The 26,757-nt window shown below is 38.8% G+C and overlaps 3 protein-coding genes across 4 annotated transcripts in view; all 3 read right to left on the minus strand.

Moving 5' to 3' along the window:
• LOC121962449 (uncharacterized) overlaps window positions 1-7,857 on the minus strand; it is a 40,054-nt gene extending 32,197 nt beyond the window's left edge. Inside the window, exon 1 of the mRNA XM_088074003.1 lies at window positions 7,135-7,857. Coding sequence (XP_087930129.1) covers window positions 7,135-7,324 — 190 coding nt within the window. The 5' untranslated portion in view covers window positions 7,325-7,857. The remainder of the gene's footprint in view (window positions 1-7,134) is intronic.
• On the minus strand, window positions 1,940-7,275 carry LOC121961907 (uncharacterized). 2 transcript variants are annotated; one of them, XM_088074004.1, is made up of 6 exons: window positions 7,135-7,275; window positions 5,448-5,604; window positions 4,610-4,903; window positions 3,359-3,610; window positions 3,036-3,181; window positions 1,940-2,799 (listed from the first exon to the last, which is right to left on the minus strand). In XM_088074004.1, the coding sequence occupies exons 2-6, from the start codon at window positions 5,554-5,556 to the stop codon at window positions 2,413-2,415; spliced, it is 1,188 nt and encodes a 395-aa protein (XP_087930130.1). In that variant the 5' UTR covers window positions 5,557-5,604; window positions 7,135-7,275; the 3' UTR covers window positions 1,940-2,412. The 2 variants fall into 2 exon arrangements, with proteins under 2 accessions (XP_087930130.1, XP_042367942.2); XM_042512008.2 differs by lacking the exon at window positions 7,135-7,275 and having other exon boundaries at window positions 5,448-5,607.
• Window positions 7,858-8,743: 886 nt separating the features above from the next.
• Window positions 8,744-26,302, minus strand: kcnj10a (potassium inwardly rectifying channel subfamily J member 10a). Its single transcript, XM_042512255.2, has 6 exons — window positions 25,749-26,302; window positions 18,210-18,602; window positions 17,259-17,470; window positions 16,522-16,653; window positions 15,443-15,620; window positions 8,744-11,779 (listed from the first exon to the last, which is right to left on the minus strand). Exons 2-6 carry the CDS (start codon window positions 18,592-18,594, stop codon window positions 11,370-11,372), a joined length of 1,317 nt encoding a protein of 438 aa, XP_042368189.1. The 5' UTR covers window positions 18,595-18,602; window positions 25,749-26,302; the 3' UTR covers window positions 8,744-11,369.
• Window positions 26,303-26,757: the final 455 nt, after the last annotated feature.

The raw sequence follows: 26,757 nt of genomic DNA on the forward strand, positions 1-26,757 counted from the left end.
ATAAATCAATATGCGCTTTTATTGAACTTGGTCCCAGTGATAAAACTTTGATCACTTACCTGATATACTAAGAGAGACTTTATTACTTTCTATTTTACGGTTTGGTGAGCGCTTCTGATCACCAAAGCACTGGTATTCACCACTGTAGCTTTCAAAATGAGGTTGAAATGGAAACTTTTTGTCTCTGTTGTATGAAAAAAAAGCATGACCGTTCCTGTGGATTGCATAAAACCAGTCAGCATCTTTTTCTACAGTCATGGCATCACACATGAAGGTAACAGACTCGCCGGTAAATATAGTTGACCAGTTTGGCTCAAAAGTCAGCACAGCATCTAGAAAGCAACACAAGATATATGAAATTATTACATTACCAAACAGAACAGACCAGAGAAGACGGGGTGAAGAGTGATGCAGTGAATGGAGATTTGTCTCGAGTGAATATGCAAAAAGAATGAATACAGTACAATTACCTTGAGCATGTCCCCAGTGGAGAAGTCTATTCAGCACTAAAATAAAAAGATTAGACATTATGAGATGTTATTACTTGGCAGGGACTATCAAAAAATAATTTGACATTTTAAAAGGTTTCATCAATGGAAGCTATGATTAAAAAAATAAAGTCAGTGACAATTATGCACTCACAGAAAAGCCCCAGCACACACAGCGAAGTGTGCCCCATCTCCACATCCAGCACTGACACTCTGTTACTGTTCTTCTGAGAAATGTTTCTACTCTGCGAAGGAAAAGTTCCAAGTATAGTTATCGTGTGAAGAGAAATCAGGAACTGCAGAGAAACAGAAGATGCAATGCAGATAAATAATGAATCGGAGGTTTTCTCTAACTTCTTCTTCTGACTTCACGCCGTCTGTGCTTCCTTCCCTTTCAAACAAGGCTCACACAATAAGATTAGTTTGACTACAGCATATTTATACCATTAGACCATTAAATTTACATAGTTGTATAAGAAAGAGAGCCACACATTTATGAACTGAAATGGTTTGAGTCATACAATTCTTTTTAAAAGTAATGAAGTACCTATTCCCATCTACAGCATAAAGTTTACAGTTTTTGGACATGGTGTCATACTTACTTTTTTAATCCATAGGCTTTCTCATCATTATGGGAAAAATCTATTTGAAAATATGTTAATTCTTCATCTTAAATCATGAAGTCGAACTGCAGTACTGTGGAGAAAAGTATTCCATCACTCTAGCACAGAAACTTTACATGTGCCACAATGGTGAAATTCTGGTTTCAAGTTTGGTCAGGACTTCACCAACGAGGAAGTGACTGCGCTCGAGCAAAATACAAAAAGTGCCATGACCACAAATAAACGAGAAGTGAGCTGAAGCCCTGCCCCCTCTCCCAGCTAGACCCTGTTACATTAGTATTAGCTGGATTTTGTCATAGAGAAAAATGGATTTAGTTCCACTTTGAAAATACATAGTGAAAGCAGTAAAATGTTCTTGCATTTTAAAAAGATTAGTTATTAAAGAATTGATTTAAAGAGCAGATACACAGTGATCAACTACATAATTAAAACCAATGACAGGATAAGTGGAGAGCACTGGTTGTTAGATTATTGTGTTTTGATTATTGTTACAATGCAATTATGTGCTAAGAAACTTTGGGGCATTAATGTAGATGTCACTTGAGTCACATCACCTACCCAAACATTACTGCAGACCAAGAAGTCTACACCTGCTCATGGTAATGAACTCCTTCATGGTAGCAGTCAGTGGTAGGTTTGTAGAGTCATTGTGAGCTTTGTGTTGCCCTTTTCACACTTAAAAGAGCAATAACAATTGTAGTGATGATATAATTGAACAAGAAAGCACATGTGGAAAAGTATATATAGTAGACAGGTGTAATGTGGATTACAAAATTGTAACCATGAGAATAATAGAGTGCCCCAGTAATGAGTCCTAAAACCCAGGGATAAGTTAGCATTTCAGCACTTCACTTTTTTTAATGGGTTTTTAGTTAGATACTTGACATCTTCTGTGGTTCACACAAGCTTAAGAGACTTTCACATTTTGCAGTATGACAAAAAATACATAAGTAAATACCCCACTCATTAACTTTGAAGCTTTCATGCACTTTAAAGAAGGCAGTTACTAACAAGTGGCTAAATGAGACTACAGAACATCATCAAGCCATGGTGCACTTTGTTTATAAGCCTAACATTAGCTTTATACTTCAGGCAACTACATGCAGGCTTGAAAAATCCTAAAAACGTTGTTACAAAGTTCTTTGACAAACAAGTCAAAGCAGGCAAACAAGGTAAAGCAGAAGCTAACGGAGTTTATTCAAATAGATGCTGCATGAATGTCAGTGCCATCATTGTGGCTTTCACAGGCTTCTTCCACTTGACATGTTCATTGTTTTGGCCTCTGAGAAGCTTTTTTTGACCTATTGGTGGTGCTGTGGCTTTTGCAATACACTGTACAGTGTGTCAATTTGCGAAGGGCGCTCCGCCTCTTTGGGAGTGGCTTGCTGTGAAGCCGATGCCTCCTTTGCCTCCTTGTGTACTTTTGTGTCTTCACTGCAGCCATCCTTGCCTAGAGAGGAAGTCCCTTTTGGCGCCTGCAAAACACTGTAAACACTTTCTACCTTCTGACTTTGCTGGGACCCCAACTCCTCTCCTGGGCTGATGGGTGGGTTTCTGGTCTGGCCGGGCTCCACATTTTCATAACAGACCTCAGTCTCACTGGAAGAAGAGGCTGAGACTCTCTGCAAAGCTTGTGGCTGTTCCTCCACTTGCTGGCTTTGTATCAACCCAACAGTAGGTGACGGATCCTAAAAATAATGCAGTAAAACATGTTTTCAGTCTTTTATTTTTGAAGTTTCATACTATAACACTTCTTAACATCAAACACTGAAGTAAAACTCAGTGTCACATCTTTTTTGCAATCATATGAAAAGATTTTTGTTCAAAACAGAATACACCATTTTGTCATCAGATTCTTTTCATATTCATCCTCAGGTCATATAACAAAAATCTATTTTAATATTGCTTAATAAATCCATCTTACCTGATGGTGACGACATTTTGTTGAAATGAAACCCATTAACAAGCAGACAGCAAACGCACAGAAGAATACACACACTGCAATAATTATCAATGTTACAGTGGGTGGTTTTGATGTCTCTTTATGCTCAGGATTTGTTTTTCTTAAGCCTGGAAAGACACGGGAACACATTTTAGCAGACAGTACCAACAACAAATAAATTATTAAAATAATTTTCTACCAGAGAAGTAGAATTGAATATTATTTTTTATGATCTTAAGTTTGGCTGTCACTGAGCGAGCCATAAATAAATAAATAAATAAATAATCAGATCACATAATACTTACACACTGCCTCAATGCTTTCCGAAACGTTGCTTGTGCTGACGTGGTTGTTGCCTCTGCAGACGACTGATCTGTTCTCAGTGAAGACGGTGATGTTGACCTTCTTAACTGATCTCTGAGATGTCCTGCAACTGTCCTCATCACAGACAGACAACACCCAGTCATCCTGGATGGAGCAGTTGACTGTGATGGTGCAGAGTCCAGCAGACATGTTGGAGGGCAGACCTGATTTGAAGACAGGACTGGGAAGTCTTTCTGCAAGACCCAAGCAGATAGATTTACCCTTTGAAAACTGAGAAAATTGGCTTGATTTCTATCAATAATATTAGAAGAAGGCAATGAGCGATTACAAAAGAAGTGACCCAAAAATGAATGAAGAAGAAGTAAATTATCTGAGATTAATTATTACTCACAATTTGTGAAACATTTCTTACCAAGTTGCTTATTGCCTTTTTCCCATATTTTTGAAAGCAATTGCACCTATTTGCTAAGGATTAAAAGGTTTAAATACTTCTGAGAGGTGTCTGAAAGCAGATGGGGAAAAGCTATGTCACTCCATGTTTCAAAGAGTTAAAGGCATAGGCAATTTGGTAGCACAATCTGGGGGCGACTTGTACAAAAAAAACAACATTGCTAAAGACTTACCTACACAAGACTCAGATGAAGCCTCCACTAAAATATATGCATGTATGAGTGCATTTTTAAAATATTCATTTATTTATTTTCCTGGCCATTAAGTCCCCCTTGAGTACCCCATATCTAGAATTCGCCTTTATGTTATATGTCAGTAACCAGTTCTGGTAACATAAAATTACATGAAGTATCGAGCCAAAACCTATTTACCAGAGACATAAAAAAATGTAATTCTGAAATCAAAGGACAGTGTTGGCAGTTTTAACTCAAATATATAGTTTGAGATAGTGACATTAAAATAAAAAGGGATGTACAATGGCAGATGCAAAAACTGTACAATTTCTTAAGCACATTTAACTTCAATCTTCACTTTCTTTATTTGTAAACTGGATCACAGATCTTCCCAAAAAGACAAAATTTAAATTTTCATTTAAAGGGGTGTGTCATACATCATGTTCATTTTGTGCAAGGTTTGAGAAAATCTTTAAGCTGGTTTTTAAGATAAATACCGCAAGATAAAGAAACATGTATCATTAGGACTCCTATAATCACCTGAAATAATGAAATCTCCAGAACAAATAAACCCCACAGCTTAAGAAAAAAAAACAATTTATAACTTACCTTGAACAATTAGTCTGTGTTTCTCATTTGACCTTTGATAGTTAGAATCAAAGAATGAAAATGTATAGGTGCCACTGTCTGTCTCAGTGAGTTTGTTGAGACACAAGGAGTGGTTCACTGGGTAATAATCCACCTTGTCTTTGAAGTTTGGTGTGATGGTTTCACCAACAACAATAGCTTCATTATTAAATGACCAAGACTCTTGACGATATGCTGATGAGTTTACAACTTGTAAACATAGTGAGCTGTTTTTCACCCGGTAGTACATTTTTGGTGGGTCCTCTGCCGTTATCCCTGATAAGAAACATAACACAATATCATTAAAAGAAAAGTCTTGAAATTAATTACAGCTTATTACTTTGAAGTTATATGCATCAATGACGTGTGACTGTGCTAAGACACGTGTCATAAGCATGGATGTAAAACAAAATCCCATGTTTAGCTTTTTACTTTTTATACAGGGCACACGCTGGTGCTAGGGTGGTATTGCCTTCTTTCAAATAATGACAAATGCTAACTGAACCTGTAATGAAGCATTATTAAAGAGGCTCTTGTTAAACCTAATAAACAGGTTTTAAAACCATGAGAACAAGAAGCAGAAAGGTTACAATATTTTTAATTCAATCACAAAAGAGCAACTTCTTCATTTTGTCAAAACTCTAAAATAATGAATTCTTTACATTAACTTCAGAACAAACTACTGCATATTTAACATAAGACAACTGCATTAGACACAGCATTAAAGCATGTTTCTTTGTGAAACCTTATAGAAATAGTTACGAAAATAGATTGACTGGTTCTGACATTTAACATGCAAACACATATTAATTTATCTTACCTGCAATAATCCAGCAACTCAGAAGAAGCAGCATTTTCAATCCGTTGCAAACAATGCTACTGCGTATGAAATCACACAGGAAGCAACGTTTAAACGTGGGTTTATGCATGCATCAAACCGAGATGAAAGTCAGGAAGGGGTACAGTGCAGGGTGCAGCTGTCAAAATGTCATGTTCCAAAGAAAGAAGACAAAAGCATCATTTGTTTAAATTCATTTGAATGCCACCTACACAGCCAAATCCAAGACTACATAGTAAATCTAACGTTGCTCTGTTTATTCAGTTCCTTATTTTCTACATTTAAGACAAATAATCAGATAAACCTGAGATTTTCATTGCATCAATGTAACCATAAAGTTGTTGAATTCAATGAAGTCAGCTTTAAGCCTCATCTTTATCCACAATTATTCTGTCTATGATATTGAAACCAAAATGCTTACAAATGCGCTACTTCTCAGATGTCTGGTGTAATGGTTGAATGATCAGCACAGCTGGATTTAGACAGGCCTTTATAGGCCCACCATGTGAGCGATTTGAGTTAGTTGATGAGTATCTGTAGGTTTTGAATGCAATGTACTGTGCGAACACTTTGGGTTGTTGATGTGGTTTGTGCAGAATATGAAGCAGATATGAGAGTTTGTCTGCACACATACACACTGACAAAGCTTACTGTTAGCATCATGTTGCTTATGATTATTTTGGGTGTAACAAGCGTCAAGCTGTTTCGATGTCAGTGAGAGCTTGTTGGAACTGGCCAGATGGTGGACTGATTTTGGGGACAGTATCTTGGGAGAGAGTCCCTCAGTGCTGCATTTAAAATGTAACTTTAACAGCAGCAACAGAGAGTTTGCTTTGTTTTTTTATGTTCACTTTAAATGTATGGGTTAACAGACAAATAGTAGGTTGGTTATGCAATAAATGAATATCAGATGCACTTGTCTGTTGTCATCTGATTAACATTTCTGTTTCAACATACATATCAGTAAATGAATACTCAATAATGACTTGATGAGAGTACTTTTTTGGCAGGATTTTTGACTGAAATTATATGACTACAACATAAAAGCAATTTGAAAATATACCAGACAGAAAACATATACTCGTTCCCACTCCACTTCCAACTTGGAATCTGTTATTCCCAGCACATTTTCACAACAGCAAAGATGACAGTGTAATTAGTGTGCCACTTCTCAAAACACACACACACACACACACACAAAGAAATACATCTGAAAAATCCATGCACACAGACTGGCATACTGTCCTCACTGTACAGTATAGTATACTATGTTGCCAAAGAGTGCTATTGTTTCCCTGTACCAAAACGCATTCAAAGCTGCTTTTTGCACATTTATTCAACTTTCTTAGGGCACACAAGTAATATATCTTGCAATAAATTTAATTGATTAACTTATTGTAAATAATGATCTCATATTTGCATGACAGGATGGTGGCACCACATGATATTTTGACACCTAAAATATCAGAAAATAACAAATAACTAATGCTGTTTATTTAAGTAACCATTAGGGAGAGGCAGATTTGTATGGCATCTATTTGTGCATTTAAACTTATCTTTAATAATAAAAAATGCACAGAAAAGTCCCATTATTGGCACAAAACAATCATGCTACAGGCTTCACGTAAATGAAACAGGTAATACTAAATAAAAGTAAAGTTTGACTTACAGTTATGTTTTGGTCCTGAAGAGAGAAGACATGGCCGGGTAAAGCAGCCTAGAGAAGCAGTTGGTAGCTGAGGCTGAAATCTTCGTTTTCGCGTTTCCGGTCGCCATCTAACTTCGTACGTTAACATCACACAGCTTTGTCGGTCACCGCGGTGTTTTTCTGACCATAAATCCACTCTCGACTCGTTCATATTTTCACCAAGAAACGACTGCAAGCCGATGCTACAAAGATATTCAACGTTTTAGCCAGCTAAGCCGTTAGCACCGCAACTCGCGCTAGCTTAGCGGCTAACAGCTACGCACTTATTTTACAAACACACACCAGCACTAATGTTCAGGCGAATTTAGCGAATTCGTAGGTAAACCGTCGTTGTTTGCGTTTTAACTTTCTGTGCGAGCTTCTTCAACCACTAAGCCATTCCCGTCGCTGCCTTGTGTCCTCTCGGTTTGTTAGCCCGCCCTCTACCTTTGACTTCCTCACCTGAGCCAATCACCGCAAGCGTCACTCACCGACTGACCAATCAAAACGAGGGGCGTTCAAAGTAAAGGTTCTTTGCGCGTTTTTTGTTTGTTTTGTTTTTAAATTCACCACATTAATTCATCTCCAACATTATTTAGAAATAAAATATTATTTAGTTGTGTTCTTGTGTGTACTGTTTTATATTATCCTATTTTTCAGTTTTTGATTTAGCAATTGTACATGTGAAACACAAACCTGTTGGACAAACTAGACAATTATTTTAAATGCTGATTATAATAAATGAATAAATAATGTAAAATTATTGTAAATATTATTATTAATAATAACAAAGATAAAACAATGTAGCAGGAAAAACAACTGATACCGACTGTTGAAATAAAATAGAAATGTGTAAAAATAGCAATAAGACTACAAAAATATAGACATATATAAAACATGTATAAATAAAAATAAATATATCTTAATAATATAACAATACTTACAAAAATAAACAAACTTTAATTACATCAGTCTGATATATACTATTAACATATAGTGCTGTCACTTTACTGTTTCCTGTACAGCTCTGTATTTAGTATTTTTTTATATTGTTAGTTTAGTGTATTTTTCATATGCCACTTATTATTCATTTCTTTTATTACTCTGTTTATCAGTGCAATAACTGAATTTTCCCTCTAAAGGGACAATAAAGATTTTTCTTATTTTATTTACATCTCATTATATTTAAAACTGAATTACTTTGAGTTTTAATGCATCTTTTGCCTTTTCCCCTACTTTTTGGAACTAAATTACTTTAACTAAATATTTCTACAGAATAAAAGCACATACTAGGCAAGACACTACAGCACTGGTTACCTGGAGGTCCTGACTCCCATTAGGGGTCACCAGAGCTTCACAGGGGTATAGAAGTCTTCATCTTAAGGAGTCTAGGAGAACTTTTTTAAAAAAAAAAAAAAAAAAAAAAAAAAAAACAACACGCACACACACACACACACTTCAGGCCTATATCTCAACATTTCAATATTTTTCATTGTATAAACTTTAAAAAATGAAAAAAAATATGTTAGTGCTGTTGGGCCTTTTATCATTCATATTCACCTGTGAAGGCAGTTCAAGCAGGAATCATTTTGTTTCATGCACACACAAATAGACACTTTGTAAATAATATATTTATTAAAAGAGCCACTTAAAAGTGCTTACTCAAAAGTTAGATCAATGTGAGTGATCCATATATAGTATACAGTAGGCTTTACAGTATAAACAACCACAACCCCTCACCAGAACTGAAATATTTTCAGTTTATTTTGAATATTATTCATTGGGCTTAGTCTGGGGCAGCAGAGGATTTCATCTGAATTGTGGCATTTAATTTCTATCTCGACCACAAATTTAAAACAGATTATGTTTATATTCATAATATATATGATTTTTCATAACATGCTTGGTTGGCCATTCAAACAAATACAATTTCAAGATAGACAATAACTCCTAGTAAATATATTTTTGGCAAAAATATTTCTTATGTGCTTTATTACTTTAATTAAAAATTCAAATGTCTATTTTTTTTATCACCAAGGGATTTAATTAAAAAGTACAACAATTTTACTTAATGCATCCATTGCCATGTAGAGTAAAAATGATAAGATAAAATTTTTGTCCAGATTTACTCTCCTATAAAATACAAAAAGGCAGTTGATTAGACACACATTAGCAGAATTCACAGACACTTTCCTAACCAGTGTATGGAAAAAATGAAATGACACGACGTGACATCACATCACATCACATCACATGACGTGAAAAGATGGGCGCACTGTAACTTTGCCCACTGACAGTACGGTATATCGTAAATGTGGAGCTGTTTATCAAATGTCAGATATGAATAATGTAGGAAAAATATTTTCATACACTGTACAGAGGTACATTAACACACATACATGAAATTTAAGACAGCTCATACAAACACAAGATTACCCATTTTCAAGCATAAAAATGCACATTTAGAAACCCCAAACAACTTTTAATCATTTATTACAGTGCATTAGAGTTAGTTCAGTTATTCCCCTCATGTGTAATGCCACTTTTTATTTCAAGTTAAAGTGCTTTTAGTATTATTACTAAATGGATTTACCCAAAAAAACAAGAAAAGACATTCTTAAGAAAGAGCACAATATTCCAGGTGCAACAATGTTGTTAGAAACTATTGTGTACATAAAATATGATACATTCCTTTAAAAACCTTCATTGAAAAAATAAAATGGTTGCAGTAATTTTGCCACTTTTTGCCGACCTATTCCCAAGTCATCAAATTTCGATACTTTGTCACGTCCCTTAGTGTCTTGAAGCGACGCACAGGGTGCCCTTTTACATATTTGACGTGAAATGGACTTTTATTGTTGGTTAGCTTTAAAAACATAAACTGTTCTAATGCGCTGTTGGTATGTTGTTCTACAAAAAGTAACTCTAAAAAGGGACTTTTGTTTTCACACGAGGTGTAGGTACAGAAATTACATGACTTTACATTCCAATCTTGACTTTGACTTTTGGTTTTACACGGATGACCAATCCACCTCCCATCCTTCACACCTTATGCAGACTTACTTTCTTAAACGATGTACAGTAATATAAGGAGCACAAAGGTCCCTATAGGGTGGAAATGAGGGGTGGTGGGTGGATCCAACAAACCCTGGACTTTCATATGGGAGTGTGGTGTTCACTTTCCATCTGAATTTTTTTCCATACCTTGTGATGTGACTTTTTTACCTATATATACCCATCCATGCTTTGTCTAATCCTAATCATCTGGACCAGCATGTGCGTTTGTTGACGTCCTTGCATTGGCTGCCATGTGCTTTTGTTGACATTGCAATCACACATCCCAAAACGTCAACAGAAGACACCAAAGGACACTTAGTGTGTAACATGTAGAAGCGGAAGTCCACTGTAAAACGTTGATATGTGACAACTTGGGATGAGAACGTGTTGCACACACTGAGGGGCGTGACAAAGCATTGATATTTGATGAGCTGAAGAAAAGAGCAGGCTGCTTTTGCAGGTATTTTGTTATTTTAATTTTTTTTAAAAAAAACAGTGTAGTGATTCAGTCCGATGTTCAACTACACTGCAAAAATCATCCCCTCAAGTCATTTTTTTCCTGTTAGTTGAGTTCATTTTTCTTAAAACAGAAACAGAAATCAACTTTTTTCTCTTCCTCTTTTTCTGAGATCAAGTTCACTTTTTTTAACTCCCTCTTGGCTCAAGAAAGAGACACTCATTTCAAGAAAATTCTTGAAACAAGTTGATTTCTACTGGTATCGGATTGAGTTATTCCAACACCTTTAGGAATAAAATATAGTCAGAAAAGACCTGATAAGATGAAAATATTTTTGCAGTGTTTGAGCATCCTCCAGTTGCAGTAAAACGAGTCCTTTCCAAAATAGACGTGTAGAAAATGTCTCTGACTTGAGGATGTGCTGTACATTTGTACATGTTGGGTTTGTGAATCTGAAGTTGGTTTCTTCAGTGTATTTCCAACAGACAGTGACACACTGGCAGTCTGTCTGTGTGTCTTCTGTGGGCAAGGTGAAAGAGTGCCCAGGTGATTTATTTCCACTTGTAGGTGGAGGGTTTTCTGTATGAGTGGGGAGACGTTTTTATCTTACATCGTCAACAGCTTGTTTGTTTTCTCCTGCCTTCACCTGATCTGCAGTTTCACATCATCTTTCCGTTACCACTTCCTGTCATTCTCAACTCCCTCACACATTACTAATACGCACACTTAGCGGGCTGCTATCTCTGATGCGCCCCCTCTCTCGCCCCTTCTCTTCACCCCTGTAGTTTTCCTCAAGTCGCATCTTCTCCGGATCCGTCCCAGCCTCCTTTCCACTATGGTAACGGGATGCCTGTGATGGCGGGCTCGGCGGCAGGGCTTGCTTAAAGAGGGGTGGGGTTTTGGTTTTGGCCACTTTGTCAAAAAAGGCGAAATCGGCCACATATTTTCCTGAGGGTGAGAGGGAGACGACAGGGGGGAATTCGTAGCCCCAGAGGATCTCGTCTGGAAGGTAGGATGTTCGAACCTGACAGGTGGCGGAGGTCGGCTCAACCGTGGCACTCATGATCACCAGGAGCTCAAAGTCAGCCAGCTCCGGGTCTGTCCAGCCACCACCTGGACAACAAGAGGAGACCTGAAGTTAAACAACAAACTAAAAAAAAACAAAAAACATTAAGCTCTGTGGAAGAAGGTGATGAGCAGCTTATGAGAAGAAATTATCCCAAAAAGAGCAAGAAATTAGTTTTTTTTTTTTAGTGTACAAAAAATTACTTTAAAAAATAAATAACAAAAATTGAAAGTAATGTTTTTGTTTTAAATAATTTTCAAAATCTACCAATTTCTTGCAATTTGTAGAATATTTCTTGGCAATGTGTTTATTGCCTCAGTTTTTTGCCACTTGGGGGCAGCTGAACAAACTGGAAGCACAACATGGTTTAGCAGACAGAAATGACTCATTCTAAGGTAACAACAACAACAACAGTTCTTGTTGCCAGGTGATTATAAACAAAACAAAAACATATTGATAACATTAAATCTTATCTCTTCCAGTATATGACCCTTAATCACACACACTGAGCCTTTAAGTTGTAGGTGTTTGAATTAGCACATTCAGCCTGCATTATAATTTAGAGGTAAAATAATAATAGTTCATAATGGTCCATAATAGTTTATTTTAAAAAATTAAATAAAAAATGCAAGCCTAAGCCACAGATTCATTCATTCAGTAAAAGTCATGTAGGGCACACACACACACACACACACACACACACACACACACACACACACACACACACACACACACACACACACACAGAGGCACACAGCGATCCTGAAATTTCCAAAACATAAAATCTCCCCACTTACTGACTGATTCCAAAAACACACAGATGTGCACACACTTATAGATCTTATACCTCTGAAATTTGGACACAGTAGCAAAGTGAAAGCTGCCACATACTGGGAACATTCATGAATAATAAATATATTTTCATAACACTCGCATACTTGTCATTCATTGACACACAACCCGGACAACACAAAGGACTCACTGGAAGACATATGCGCTCAAACAAGCACACACCTGCATCAACAGGCCTCCCTCAGAATGCAGACTCAGTCATCTGTCTAAACAGTCCTTAGCCTAACCCAGACCCAGTAACGCAAAAACACTAGGTTTCGCAATCGCTTGTGCTCCCTGCGACAAACTTGGTTGAGGGATTCTCTTTATAGGCCGTTTGTGGGCGGTACAAAGGGCTCCATCTACAAAAATGGAGTGATCTTTGCAGAAGTTTGAAATTTGATCCAACAATCATGATCCAACTTAGGGTGCAATGGAATAATTTGCCCATGTCCCATTCATTAACATGGAGGGTTTGTGACCTATACTGCAGCCAGCCACCAGGGGTCCATACATCAATCAATACATACCTCAGAAGTACACACTTATGTATTCCTACCCTTATATATGCATTCACATGCTACATAAAACACTTCCAAGATTTCATATACAACCCACTTAAATATGAACAACTTTCCCAGTTTGTTATGCAACCCATTGCAATATAAACATTGCAAACCGCATAGCAAATAATACCACTGGTAATTAAAGTGACCACTTTTTATCAGTTAACTAGTCAGTTGAAAAGAAGAAGCAGCAGGATCTTAGACAATTGTATGTAATGGTTTAAATAGTGGTAACATCAGTGCCCCTATCAACTGAGTGGATCTGTCACGTCGTCCATGTTTTTGTTCAGTCTGTGGTCTTTTCTGACGATTTTTTTAGTTATTCTCAGTTCTATAGAAAACAGAGAGTACTTGAATGAGTCATTGTTGGAGTCTCTCATAGTGTGCACACACACTTTTCACAACCAGACTGCAGAAAACTTTCCAGCTCAGTGGTTTGGACAGCCATGACACCCCTCCTATAGACCATCTCCACAGTGTCCTGCCCTCCTGATTGGATGACTCTTCGTTATATGATGCCAACAAGATTCGCACAACGTTGATCTGGAAGTTTCAAATGTTCCTGAAAGAGCAGCTTGCTGCTGATGGTGTCTTAGGCTAACCCGAGCCAGAGCCAGCTGTAGGCAATGTTTAGATTAAAGTACTCAAGTAAATGTGCTTAGTTACTTTTCTTTTTTGTGTGTGATAGAAATAGAACATGAACACCTATTATTATTACTTTATTTATATATGCCCTTCATCACGTAACGTAGCTAGTAAGTGATCACATATGCTGCTGGAGCACCAAAATACACTGTAATGTCTTTTCCCGAGAAAGAGAATTCAGGGTCTCAGGGAAGAAAAGAAAGAAAAGACAAATAATCACACTGACTTTGTAAAAAAAAAAAAAAAAATTCAAAAGGTGCCTGAGAGAGGGTCAAGAAAGCAAGAGCAAATGGACCAAGAATTTGTGCTGCACACCTGTATATATATATATATATATATATATATATATATATATATATATATAAATATATATATACATATATGACAGGAAACCCAGATAAGGCAGCAATGAGTACTTGGCAACAAAGACTGACTGCTGCTACAGCAGGGCTTACTGTAGTACTATGGATAGTATTACGTGTGCTGTAATATTATCCTTTAAATACGGCAAAAGCTAAAATAACCGCTGAATGGGAGGTAATGTGAAAACAAGAAAAAAAGGCAGAAATGACCGTTGAAGTTACAGGGCAGAGCTTAAAGATGCACTAATTGGAGGACATACGATTAACATATCAGAAAATTAAGTGTGTCAATTGAGGCCAAAGGAAGAAAGAAAAAAAGCCGTCCACCATAAATGAGTGGTGCGAGTGTAAATAACGTCCGGGATCAGAGTCGTACTGATGCCTTTGTGCTGAGAGGTCTGCGCGGCTGTAAGTGGATCTGCGCAGGCTTCGTGTCAGCACCCCAGACTGTACAGCATTGTGCTCTAATGAGGGGTGTCTCTGCCGATCTCTCTCACACACATTCCAGCCAAAGAAACCCTCTCCTCCGGTGCCAAACCAGCCCAACTCTGGACAGTTAGAGGCAGCCAAGCATGCAGCACATGACCGTAAATACCAATACACCTACATACACAAACATACCGAATATGCACACAGTTATTCTCAATGCAGTCTGATTTCAAACCAATATTTTCATGAAATGATTGCAGGTAGTAAAATACAATGTGTTGAGTCCAAGATCCAGTGAAATGAATAAAATATAAATACAAATAAGAATAAAATAATAATAATAATAACAAGACGGTTGTTTGTGTGCTATTTCTTTCAATACTGCTACTTCTGTGGATAGTGGTGAAAAGTAAGTACATTTACCTGAGTACTGTACTGAGGTACAAATTTTAGGAACCTGCTTGAGATACTTTAATTGAGGATTTCTATTATTACTATTTATCCACAGGGGGATAGATAGATAGATAGATAGATAGATAGATAGATAGATAGATAGATAGATAGATAGATAGATAGATAGATAGATAGATAGATAGATAGATAGATAGATAGATAGATAGATAGATAGATAGATAGATAGATAGATAGATAGATAGATAACTGATGCCACTCCTGGATTCAAAGGATTATATTTGGGTTAAAATCATAGTAGAGACAAATACCATAAAGACCAACCATCACAGAGGACAAAGATGCTTTGGTGGACACATAACCTTATTTAAGTACCATCAATGATTGTCCATTCATTGGGAATCTGGTTGCATAAGAGAATATTGACCAATCAATAAGCCAACTGAGCAGTAGGTTACAGCCATACCTTTAGCTGCCCAGGCCCGAAGAGGGCTGTTGTCGTCGATGATGTGGTAGAAAGTCAGAGGGATGATGAGGAAGGGGCTGTCTGTCGACGTGTCCACCTGGAAAGGCACATTGCGCTGGTCCAGCCGCACGGTCTCGCCCTCCTTTGTCAGCGACGTCTGAAGCAACTTCCCCGTCACCTGGGAGCCAAGATGGAGTCAGTAAATGTAGCCAAGAGGTTTGCAGGAGGCATCCTGTAACCAAAAGGCCCCAGGTTTAATACCTGCAACGGCCAATATCTCCACCAAAGGCGATGTTTCCTTGAGCATGGCATTGACTGAAAGTGTCATTAACCCTTTGAAACCTGGATTAACATCACTTTTCTTGCGCTGGGACACCTTCACAAGCATTTACACCTTCGAAATCTAAGCAGATTGGTTTGCTTTTATTTTGAATACACAAGAAAAGAACAGTTCCACAAATTGCAAAAAAATAAATAAATAAAATTTGGGAGAATTTGTTTTTAAGAAGAAAAATGTCCAAAACAATCCTATATTTATAATCATCATGATAATATATTAAATATTATTTCACTTTTTGGGGGTCATTTCCTTGTTGTTTTTGTTTCTTTGTTTTTCTTTTACTTTATTTTTAGTCATTTTTATTTTCTAACTTTTAGGGAATTTTCCTGTACATTTTACATTTTTTTGCTAGTTTTTGTGTAATTTCTTATTAAGTTGATCATTGCCTTTTACCCATGTTTTAAAAGGACATCGAGCCAGTTTTCTCAGGTCTCAAAGGATTATCATCATTTGATATCAGTCAGATTTGTACTGTTAAGAAGGGATGTCAACGGTTAACCATTAAAAGGGAAAGAGGAAGGAGCTTGTGGTTCTAATAAAAGCTTTTTCTCTTCACTGCCTGGACTTTCAGGTAAGACTATATGTCAGTGTCAATGGGTTCATATCCATCATGGCATTGCATCCAGTAAAATGTGCAGATTAAATCAATGATAAAGCTAATCAAAGGCATAAACAGGCAAAACAGACCTTGGATGCATCAAAAAGTCACGATATTTTAGGGTGCAATTACTGCACATACCTGGCATCCTAACAGCAGGCTTTTGCGCATGTTGGCCACTCGTATCATGAGACAGGGTCGACCCTCGTGATTGGACACAACTGCATGTTGACTGAACTTCACGGTCTCGCCTCTTTTCTTGGGACGAGCGACCTACAAGAGGAGGAAAATGGTAAAAAAAAAATTGATGTATAATGATTCCTGTTACTACATGACCTCCAGTAATCATCTATTTCCTCGTTATTATTTCAAGATAACCCTGCTGACAATAAGATATGTGATAAGTGGAGGCGTGAAACTACGGGGAAATATAGATAAAAGAAAGATTGTGAGGAAGAAACGTTGAGATTAACGTGCTCTTAATAGATAAGAGGTAATATCATCATGACAATCTGTAAGCAGTACTGATAAGCTCAAAGGTAATTGCTAAACATAGTGTACAGCCACCTGCACACACTGGCATTTGTATAACTTTGGTTAACACATATATAAGTGTGTTTATGTATGTATTTGCATGTGTGCATGTGCATTTACCTACTGTATGTGCACATAACATGTGTATGCATGTATACATATATATATACATATATATTTGCATGCATGAAGGTATATACAGCACATGTATGTGTATGCATATGAATGTATATGTATATATATGTGTATGTATTATATTTAAAAGGCATTTTCTACTAATTCAGTTGTTTTACCTAGTTTTACTTTATTGTATTGTACTGTGAAGCATAGTACATCAACACTACCTTCGCAAGGAACGTGCCAGTGATGAAGATCTCCATCACCATGGTGATGACCAGTTGAAAGATGAGCAGAACAATGGCGGCAGGACACTCCTCAGTGATACACCGGAAACCGTAGCCGATGGTGGTCTGAGACTCCAGAGAGAAGAGGAAGGCTCCCGTCAGCGTCTTCACCTCCATCACACATGGAGTATGGTTGGACGGTGGGTCAAACTCTGGAGGAAAGGTGCAATAGCAGAAGATCTAAGGTTTGGGGTTGTAAAGTTATTATGAAGAAATATTTTCTTTACTCTCTCAATGCTTTTTTTTCTCTTTCGCTCTCTGCAAAGTAACACTGTATTCCTGTATGTCTTTCCTTGTTGTTAATTCATTAAAAAAAAAGTGTTAGTTTTTTTTTGTTTTTGTTTTTTGAGAATGCCAGAGAACGTGCATAAAACCTTTAAGGGCCAATAATTTTCTGTGGGGGGATGATAAGGTTGCCAGTAAACAGAGCTACTGGCATTGGTAGGCAAAAGTTGCAGACTACATGATTACCTGAGAACTTTTGTTCTTTTACAATGGACATTTGTTTTTACCAAAAATATAAGCATGAATCAATAATTAATGAGACAACTGCACGCTCTTTTTTACTGGTGATTTCCAACTTGACTTCTCGATTGTTGCCTTCTTCATTCTCTCTTTCATACTTGAAGAATACGACACACCCACTGGTGTCAAGGTTCACACTTCAGGTCAGGCAAAACTTTTTTTTTGTTTCAGCTGAGAACCAACTTTTCAGGTTCTGAACCAAGTTATTTTTGGTTGAAATGCTCTGAATGGTTCAGAATTGATGCAGGAACTCAACCGCTGCCATGTTGGTTGAAAAGGGATATAAGGGGGCAAGAGGTCTTTCTTGCTTTTATTTTTTAATTATTATTATTCTGCAAAGCCCCGCCATCCTCCATGCCTCCTTACCCAGTAGATCTCCATGCACCATTGCCACAAGGTACCAAAGCACTCCAAACACGAACCAGGTCCCAGCAAAGGTGGCAGAGAAGAGGAAGAACTTGTAGCGCCATTGCATGTCTAAGAAAGTCGTCCAGAGGTCACGGAGGTAAAGCGCCCCTCGTCCGCTCACGTGCTCAATGCGCACATTGCTTCGGCCATCTTTGGAGAGGACTCGCCGCCTCCTTCGCAGAGCATTGGGCCCTCCAGCTCCGGTTCCTCCTCCACCTGCACCTACACCTCCGGTCCCCCCTGTGGAGCCCAGCAGGGGCTTGGTGACATCCGTCTGCGTCTGGGAGTGGCATACTTTCTGAGGGGAGGAGCCTTCAGAGGAGGGGGGAGTGGCTGAGGTCATGGCTGGCGCTACAGTTGATCGGCGACAACAGGAGGTAAGAAGAAGAAAGGTGGTTAAAGGGGCGTACAGGAAAAGACAAAGAGAGGTAGGACGGCGAGAAAAAAGGGCATAGGTCATATTGGTGGGTCCAAATGAAAAGGTGCAGGATGTGTGAAAAAGGAGAAAAGAGCGAACACTTGATGACCACATGAATGAGGAAAATGACAGAGTGGAACATTTGGGAGGAGAGGGAGATGACGATGAAGAGAAGAAGAAGAAGAAGGGGATTAGAAGCACATTTTTCAGCTGGACAGAGTCATGGCTATCCGCGGTGGTCCATTTAAGCCCCCTTTCTCCTTTCAATGGAGGCAGCTGGCCTTGTCAAAATAAAAGCTCCCTTTCAGCTTGAAGGCACAGCTGCTCTTTCACATTAAAAGCGTGATAGAGCGGGCTCACTCACGTGTTGGTTGCACAAGACGGCTGCTGAATTGAGATGAGGAGAAACCAGTGACTGTCATTCCACATGAAAAAGATTTTTAAAAGGAGTCTTTCAGTTTGAATCAAGGATGCTGAGATGTTCTGCCGGACCACCCTCTTCCATTTTGCTGAAAGCTGTTTTCACACTCTACTCGTCACTTCTTGGCCTGTTCTTACTTGAATAGAGACCTCAATTTTGCTGAATTTGCAGCAGATGTGACAGGCAGATGTGCACTAAATAAGAGTCAGATCTGGGTTTTTGGAGAACTGTAGAAAAGCTGACTTTTGTGTGTGTGTGTTTTTACGGGGCTGTTTTTCAATAGTTTGGGACATGCCCCTTAGCTCCAATTAAGGGAAATCTCAGTACTACTGAATATAATGGTATGTGCACAAGGAAAGGTTAAAAAAAGTGGTTCTCCCAGTTTAAGAGCTCAGCTCCATCCAAAAACCAGGACATACCATTTTATCAAGTTTAAAAAACCCAAAGGTTTTCTTTTGGAGAAGCTAGCTGCCAACTGACTCCAATAGTGCACAGTGCAGAGCAGATAAGGTAACCAGCAGACCAATGGGTGGACAGTGGCCACTATTTTTCCATATGCTAACTTTGCTAGACAGCTGTCTGTCGGTAAAACATAAAATAAAATAAAATAAAGTGCAAAACATTTAAGTTACAAAATATTAAAATTTTACCAGCTTAATGGATAGCATTTTGAAATGAAGTGCAAAAACTGAGGCAATGGAGTGCTGGACAAAAAGGAAAGCCCTCTTGCCTCTTGGCTTCTTCTCCAGGGTTTTTCTATAAAATTACTTGTTATTAACCAGTTAATGGATGTCAGGCATCCTTTTTACCAAAATAAATACACCCTCATCACTCATTACTCCAGCTAAGTGCTTATTGTCAAGTAACAAGTGTCATGTGAAAGCCTGTGTCAGACAATGGGGTTTGTAATGTGATGGGATGGATTTTAAGTGTCTGTGAGTTTCTTAGTGTCAGCAGTATATTGACAGCAAGTCCCCGACCCCACCCCCGGGTACCATGGACACTTATTGTCACTGTAAGGGTCATCCCCTGTACATACTTAACAGTTTTACCCTCATCTGAGGTGCAGTTTCTCAACATCCTTCTTTTTCTATCCTTCTCGCTCTCACCGTTCACTAAATGGCCCTTTTGTCTCAAACTGCCTCTGCTTTCCGGAGTGAATACAACAAACCCAAAAACAAAACAACACAAACAAAAGTCCAAGAAACACGACGATCTGATACGCTCTGTCCTTTCCTGTCCTTTCTGACCCTTCTCTCTCCTCTCGCCGTGCTGGAGCTCACACTGAGTGAATGAATAGAGATCTGTGTTGATGTCTGTGCTCTGAATACTAAGATGTGGAGGGGGAGAGCGAGGGGAGGGAGGCGGGGTCAAGAGGAGGCCCACGTGATTGGCCGTGTCCATCTCCAGCTGAACTCTGAACCCTGCGGAGCTCCTGCCTACACATACAGTAAACACACACTCGTGCATTGGATATATAGACCTTTTGAACAGTTACAATGCAATACAATACCATTGATTGTGCAAAGGAATGTTTGCAAAGTCAGGACTTTACACACAACAATACAGCAACTAGCAATCGCATGTATATTAACCCTTCACTGTCTGTGTCAGTCTATAGCCTTTTTTAGACATGAATCTGTTACTATTAACCACAGACTGTGTATAAAGATGGACAACATAACAATTTCCCCAAAGTGTAACTTTTCACTTTTGATCGCCCCCTGGTGGCTGGCTGCAGTATAGTTCATAAAGCCCACCCCTCCATGTTAGTGAATTGGACATAAGCCAAACTTTAAACTTAAATGTATATGCCAATACATTTTTACCCAAAGATGGTTTCTGTCACTGAGTGTAGTTCTCATCACCCTGATGTTCATTAAAGTGAACGTTTTTGTGCTTCAAGTTCGGTTTCAACAAGTTACTCAATTCTACAAAAAGAGGACTTTCCAAAATGATTGACAGCTGTGACAACCAATCTGTGAGCTCGCATTCAATGAGGCTACTCACGATTGGTTAGATAGGTGTTTTGGCGGGAACTCCCCCCACTGCGGAGATCGCTACTGCATAAACTCTGCCTCCAAATGGCGTTACCTGTGCAAGATGGCAGCTGCGGTATCAGAGATATTTTGGCTTATTTTTTGTGCAGTGGAGATGCAACCTCCCATGGAACATATCTCGTTCTTAAGCAGCTAAATGCTCTACTATGTTCACCAGCTAGTCGCTAAATTTATCTTTTCTACTGTGGTAATGAGTTTGATGAGGATGCAGTGAATAAAATTAAAACAGTAAATTTGCAGGTTGGTAAGACACTAAATCAAGTGAGAACTAAGGTAAACTGCCAAGTTTAAGAGTTAATTGGCTATTTTTTTCTGTGCGTACCTTTTTACAGGTGACCGTTCTTACATTTCACTGCCTCATTGATCCACTGCTTCTATCAAAACATCAGTGAGTGCAGCTTTAAAAACAGTTCAAAGTAAGTTTCATTTTAAAGTCATTTCTAAAACAGCTGTGCACTCAAACAAGAGTAAATAGTGCATCCAGTGGGAGTGTTTCAGCTGTGGATTAATACACACTTATTGTGAGTGAGTATTTCTGGCAGCAGGACAGTGAATGTGGGATCAAAATAAACAACAGTGCCCGGATTCATCGTAATGAAGCAACATGTTGCCAAGTGCAACTCATTTATGCGTGAGACTGATAATACTTGTTGAAAGTTTCAGTTTCTTTATTGATGTTGTTCCTTTCTGGTGTTATTTGTAGAGAAAAATATAGAATATCACAACCTTTATCCTCTAAAATGATCTTTTCGAATATATAAAGCAAGTTATGTCGATGTTAGTAGAGCCAAAACAATATTTGGGAAGTGTGTTATTCTGGCTGACAGTAATACCGTTGGATTCCCTCTCTTGTAAAATGACTTTTTTCACACTCAAGGTTAGGATCTCTTCCTCTCCGTCCGGCTCTCCATCCCTCTCCTTCCCTCTGTCCTGTGCGCACAAGAATCCTTTGTTTTCGAGGAGATGAAAGGGACAAAAGCCACCATTGAAAAATACGACTGGGTGAGCGAGTGAGTGAAAGAGAGAGCAAGTTAGACGGGGAGAGGAGAGCGGTACGGAGGGTTAAAGTGTGTGTTTGTGACTGTGTGATAGTGTGTGAGTATGCGGTGCTTGACGTTGCGAGGGGGCAGAGATTGGCAGGGGGGGGTAATTGGTTTTGAGGGGAGGATTGAGAGAGAATTGAGCATCGGGTGACAAAGGGAGAGAAAGAGGAAGAGGGAGGGAAAAGGATGGTGAAGGGGTATGTGGAGTGAAGGTGCAGGAAACAGATCGGTGACAAAAGAGGGTCATTAGTATTCCAGAGGAGAGTAATCCCTTCCACTCGGTGCCCCTGTCCAGTGTCCACGGCCATAAAGAACCCGGAGCAGCCAGTACGCTGAAAAGACCCAACACAACACAACCTGAATGGCTGTGACCGCTGTCCGCACCACAGCGGCTCTGCAGCGGGCTGAAAGGACCGTCTAAACATCAACACAGGCCATGCCAAGAAGGCATCTACTCAGCCAACACAAGACGCTAAAACCACAAACTTACTGGAGCCAAACTAAGCACTGCCCATACAAACGAGCCGCTGTTGTGTCATTGTGTCTTTTTATACACAGTGAATGATTTCAGACAGTCTCATTAAGACAGAACCTCTTCTTTAGCAGTGCTTTTGTGTTGCCCTTTTTCCATTTCTTCTATTTCCTGTTTTGTCTCCTCACTTCCTGTCATTATTATTGCTTTGCTGTAGGTCCCAGTACCAAGACGACCGCACTGTTTACTTTGCCAAAAAAAAAAAAGATTATTAGTTTAGTTTATTTTTACAAAGAAAAGACATAAAAAAGAAAATTTTATAGAAAATTTTGCAGAGTTTAAACACTGCAGGAGATGTTGGAAGCAAAAAGTGGTTTATAGAGATACCTCCTCTAATAAATAACGACAATTATTCAGAAAAAACGATTGCATAATTGATCAAAATTTCAAGACTTGACAATAAAAGCTGATATAAAATTTACAAATGACAAAACGTTTGTGTTTACAAAGTCACATGGATTATAAATTAATCAGTGAAGCGCTATGAGTCTTTGCAAATTAGAGGCATTTTCAAATGTTTAACGATAGTGTAGATAATGATCATAGTGATGGAAATAAATTGTTGGAAAGAGACCGTCCTCTACATTTCAATGAAGCTCTGACAATTGATATGTCCTAATAGACAATATGTCAAATGCAGTATGCCAAAAACACCAGGATGTTCGACTGCATCTGGTTGTATTTCGCAGTATTAAGCCATGGATGTATAAAGAGAACTGGATACAGCTTTGGAGGTGGTACTCAGTGGGGCATGAAGCAAAAAAACGGCAGCCTGTACTCATTCTGAACTCATAGAAAAAGATCACTTTTTCCAGTCTTTTTGGCGTAAGTGTGAGACACCAAAAGGCACCTTTAGCACGCACAAAAAATACCGCTGCTGGACAGCTAGATGGCACCTGCCGCATCCCACGGCAGCATCACTTGAGAACGCATGCCTAACAGAACCGGTCATGTGTGTATGAAACGCCACTGGATGGTGTCAAGTTTAAACGCTGCCGGTGACGACATAATGTGTGGTGCAACAGGGCACCTATAGGGTGATATAAAGAAGACAAGTTGGGGTTTTTTGTAACGATTTAACTTGTCTTCTCCAATTCAGTCAACTTAAAACTTTAAGACAGCCCAGAAACTCATTTTTAAAGTTAAAACAAAGAGTTTCTTTTCACAGTGACATTACTTAGTTTCCATGTCAGACTCCAGCCTGCCAACATCTACTGTAGGCTATGTTATACACCTACTATATATATATATATATATGTATGTATAATTACCTCATATAACTCCACTTTAAAAAATCCAAACTATCCCTTCCTCCTGTAATCCAGCTAATACTTGGAGGAAGAATTATTCGTAACTATTTCCTTAATTATAATAGCTTATGTAGAAGCTGCAACTTTATCTTACATCTCTTACACTCAGAGTTTTTGTATTTTGCCGTTACATTATGTGCATTGCACGCTGACATAATTTACTGTCACGTGCAATGTAACAACAGGAAGCAAACGTGACCAGTCGCCATGGTGATCCGCCATTTGTCATAATGTGTCTGTGTCCCGACAGTCTGTCTAAACCTCCATCTAAATCTAAACACTTCCCCTAAACCCCCATGCCTCCACTTCCTCAGCCCAGAATTAGTAGCAGAGGAGTTACGACATTGACCCAAATTAAGCAAAGGAGCGCAGCCGTGGACACCAGGCTGTAATTTAGGACTGACTTTTACCATCTTCTCTCGAGTCAGTAGCAGCCAAAGTTCTGTCTCTCTGCCGTAAATCTGACAGGTGAACGACTGTTGTGGTGCTGATGAGGATTCCTCAATGAGGAGAGGAGATTTGTTTTGACTGAACCGTTTCCGACAGACACCATCACACCTGTTCTGTCTACTCACTTTGATAAAAATCCTGTTAAAGGAATATATCAAACACCAAAATGCGTGTTTCATATTGTGTTACCTGGTATCTCTTGGGGAAAAACAAACTTTGTTTTTCTTGAATAATTCATGGAAAATGATGAACATATTTATTTTTGTTTGATTGACTGGGGCAACAGCAAACATCTGCTCTTGCAGAATAATCCAAGTGTCATTTATCCAGTCGTGTACTCAGAGCTTCCCAAACAGACAGGAAACTGAATGAAAAATGAAACTTATCTATGCTCTCGTCAAAGCCAGACTCCATTCACAAAAACAGTACTTTTTCCTCACTGAATACAAGAACTGCTGGCCTACCATTTCTTTGTGTTAATGTACAACTTCCTTAAATCTGAACTAATCCTCTAAAACACAAAACACAGACCAAAAAAATCTGTGTAGCGGTCATTATGTGGTCCAGTTTTGATAGCAGAACTGTCTCCATGGGTACTACTAATACCCCTCTGCGCTGTAAACACAACACAGTGAGACAGAGCGCCTCTTTGAATGTTCACCCCAAGCTTCGCACCAACAAGTTTAAGGCTATACAACATGTTTTGTCTAAATTTCCCCCCAATAGACACACTACTTACCCTTTGAAATCTTGGAAAATTGTTCTGAGTTCTTTTAAAAACATGGAAAGGAGGCAAAGAGCAACTTAAGTGGCCGAGATATTAGCAAGACAAGTAAAAATATTAGAAAAGTACATTAAAAGTTGCGCAAAAAGAAAGAAAATGACCTGGGAAAGGGCTTAAAAATAAAGCAATTCTGTAAAAATCAGCTTTTTAAAAAAAATAATACTCTAAAAGTACAAATTTCTTGCATTTTTTCAGGACATTTCTTGCCAAGATGCTCATTGCCTTTTTTCTTCATATTTTCGAAAGAAATCAAATCAATTTTCTCAGTTCAGAGGTTTAAATACTTGCAAAAGGCATCAGAATGCAGCACAAGAAAACTGATGTCTATCCAGGTTTCAAAGGGTTAAAGGTATGCTGCAGGAGTGCATTTGATGACATCGGCCTGTTCACAAGTCAAATAAGCTGTCAGATGCACATGTTAATTTCACATTTTGATCAAAAATGTCTTAAGAAAAAGGTGTAAATATTTTTTTTCTTACCTTCCTGTCGACTCGTAACAGAAGTTCACTCGGACCACAGCTTTGAAACTTGAAGATTTAATTACTTTCACTGTCCGGCAGACATGTGAAAAAGACGGATGGCATTCAATCTGTCTCGGAGGAAGAAAATGGACTGGGAAAAAAGATGAGAAAGTTCAGGGTTTTGAGCGGCGCGCACTTGTTGACAGCTCGAGCATGTTTTACATCACCTCTCACTTTGACATCACATTGTTTGTTTTCTTTTGCAGTCCCTCTACGTCGCTGTCATCCTATATTTTAAAGAAGAAGAAAAAAACGCCAGACGAGAGGCCTTGGTGAGGATCAGCCAGTCGCTCAGTGTCTCCCGGCACACTGGTACTGGCAGTACCGGTTCTGGCTCCCTGTTACTGGGTCATTATGTAATCAGATGAGCACAGTTCGCACTTCTTCCTGCTTGTGAAGCAGAGAGAGAGCCCTGTGTGTCCGGACAGAGAGAAGTTAAAGACTGTTGTCCACTCCTCCGGGACCCCCCTGCACGCCTCGCTATATAAACCCAAAAGTATTCAGACCAGCCGCTGTTTCACGACATTTTTAATTCATTAATTCAACTCTCCTCCCAGCTTCTCCTCCTACCCTCCCTCTCCGTGTCGCTCCCCGACTGTACTCTATAAATGGGCCCCTTTGTTGTGAGGCCTCCTCCGCTGTTTCAGCCTTTGTCAACTTTCTCATGTAAACGTTTGATGGTTATAAGATACAAGACTGGAAGTTGTTGCACTGAAACGGAGGTATTTACAAATCAAAGACGGGGAGAAGAAAAAAAAACAGGGCTCTTTTCTTGTGCACTTGGCTCCTTGCAGTTTTGCGTTGGCCAGCATGCAGTGAATGGATAATGTCGGTGCATCTCTGTGAGGCTGTGCCATGTCCGCCTGCAAGGAGGGAGGGGGGACTCGATGGTTGTATAGGCGAGTACACGTGGTCCTGCTGTGAATGGACAGCAGCACGGGATGAGCAAGACGAGTTAATTCACCAA

The sequence above is a fragment of the Plectropomus leopardus genome, chromosome 23, assembly GCF_026936395.1.
Source record: "Plectropomus leopardus strain MGB_pleo_1.0 chromosome 23, ASM2693639v1, whole genome shotgun sequence".
Taxonomy (NCBI): Eukaryota; Metazoa; Chordata; class Actinopteri; order Perciformes; family Serranidae; genus Plectropomus; species Plectropomus leopardus.

Coding starts and splice junctions, on each gene's coding strand:
- LOC121961907 (XM_088074004.1), bottom strand. CDS start 5,556: ATGCATAAACCCACGTTTAAACGTTGCTTCCTGTGTGATTTCATACGC. Junction 3,182..3,358: donor GGAAAGCATTGAGGCAGTGT/GTAAGTATTATG, acceptor GTGTCTTTCCAG/GCTTAAGAAAAACAAATCCT. Junction 2,800..3,035: donor CAAAATGTCGTCACCATCAG/GTAAGATGGATT, acceptor CATTATTTTTAG/GATCCGTCACCTACTGTTGG.
- kcnj10a (XM_042512255.2), bottom strand. CDS start 18,594: ATGACCTCAGCCACTCCCCCCTCCTCTGAAGGCTCCTCCCCTCAGAAA. Junction 17,471..18,209: donor GGTGCATGGAGATCTACTGG/GTAAGGAGGCAT, acceptor CCTTTCCTCCAG/AGTTTGACCCACCGTCCAAC. Junction 16,654..17,258: donor CTGGCACGTTCCTTGCGAAG/GTAGTGTTGATG, acceptor CTCCTCTTGTAG/GTCGCTCGTCCCAAGAAAAG.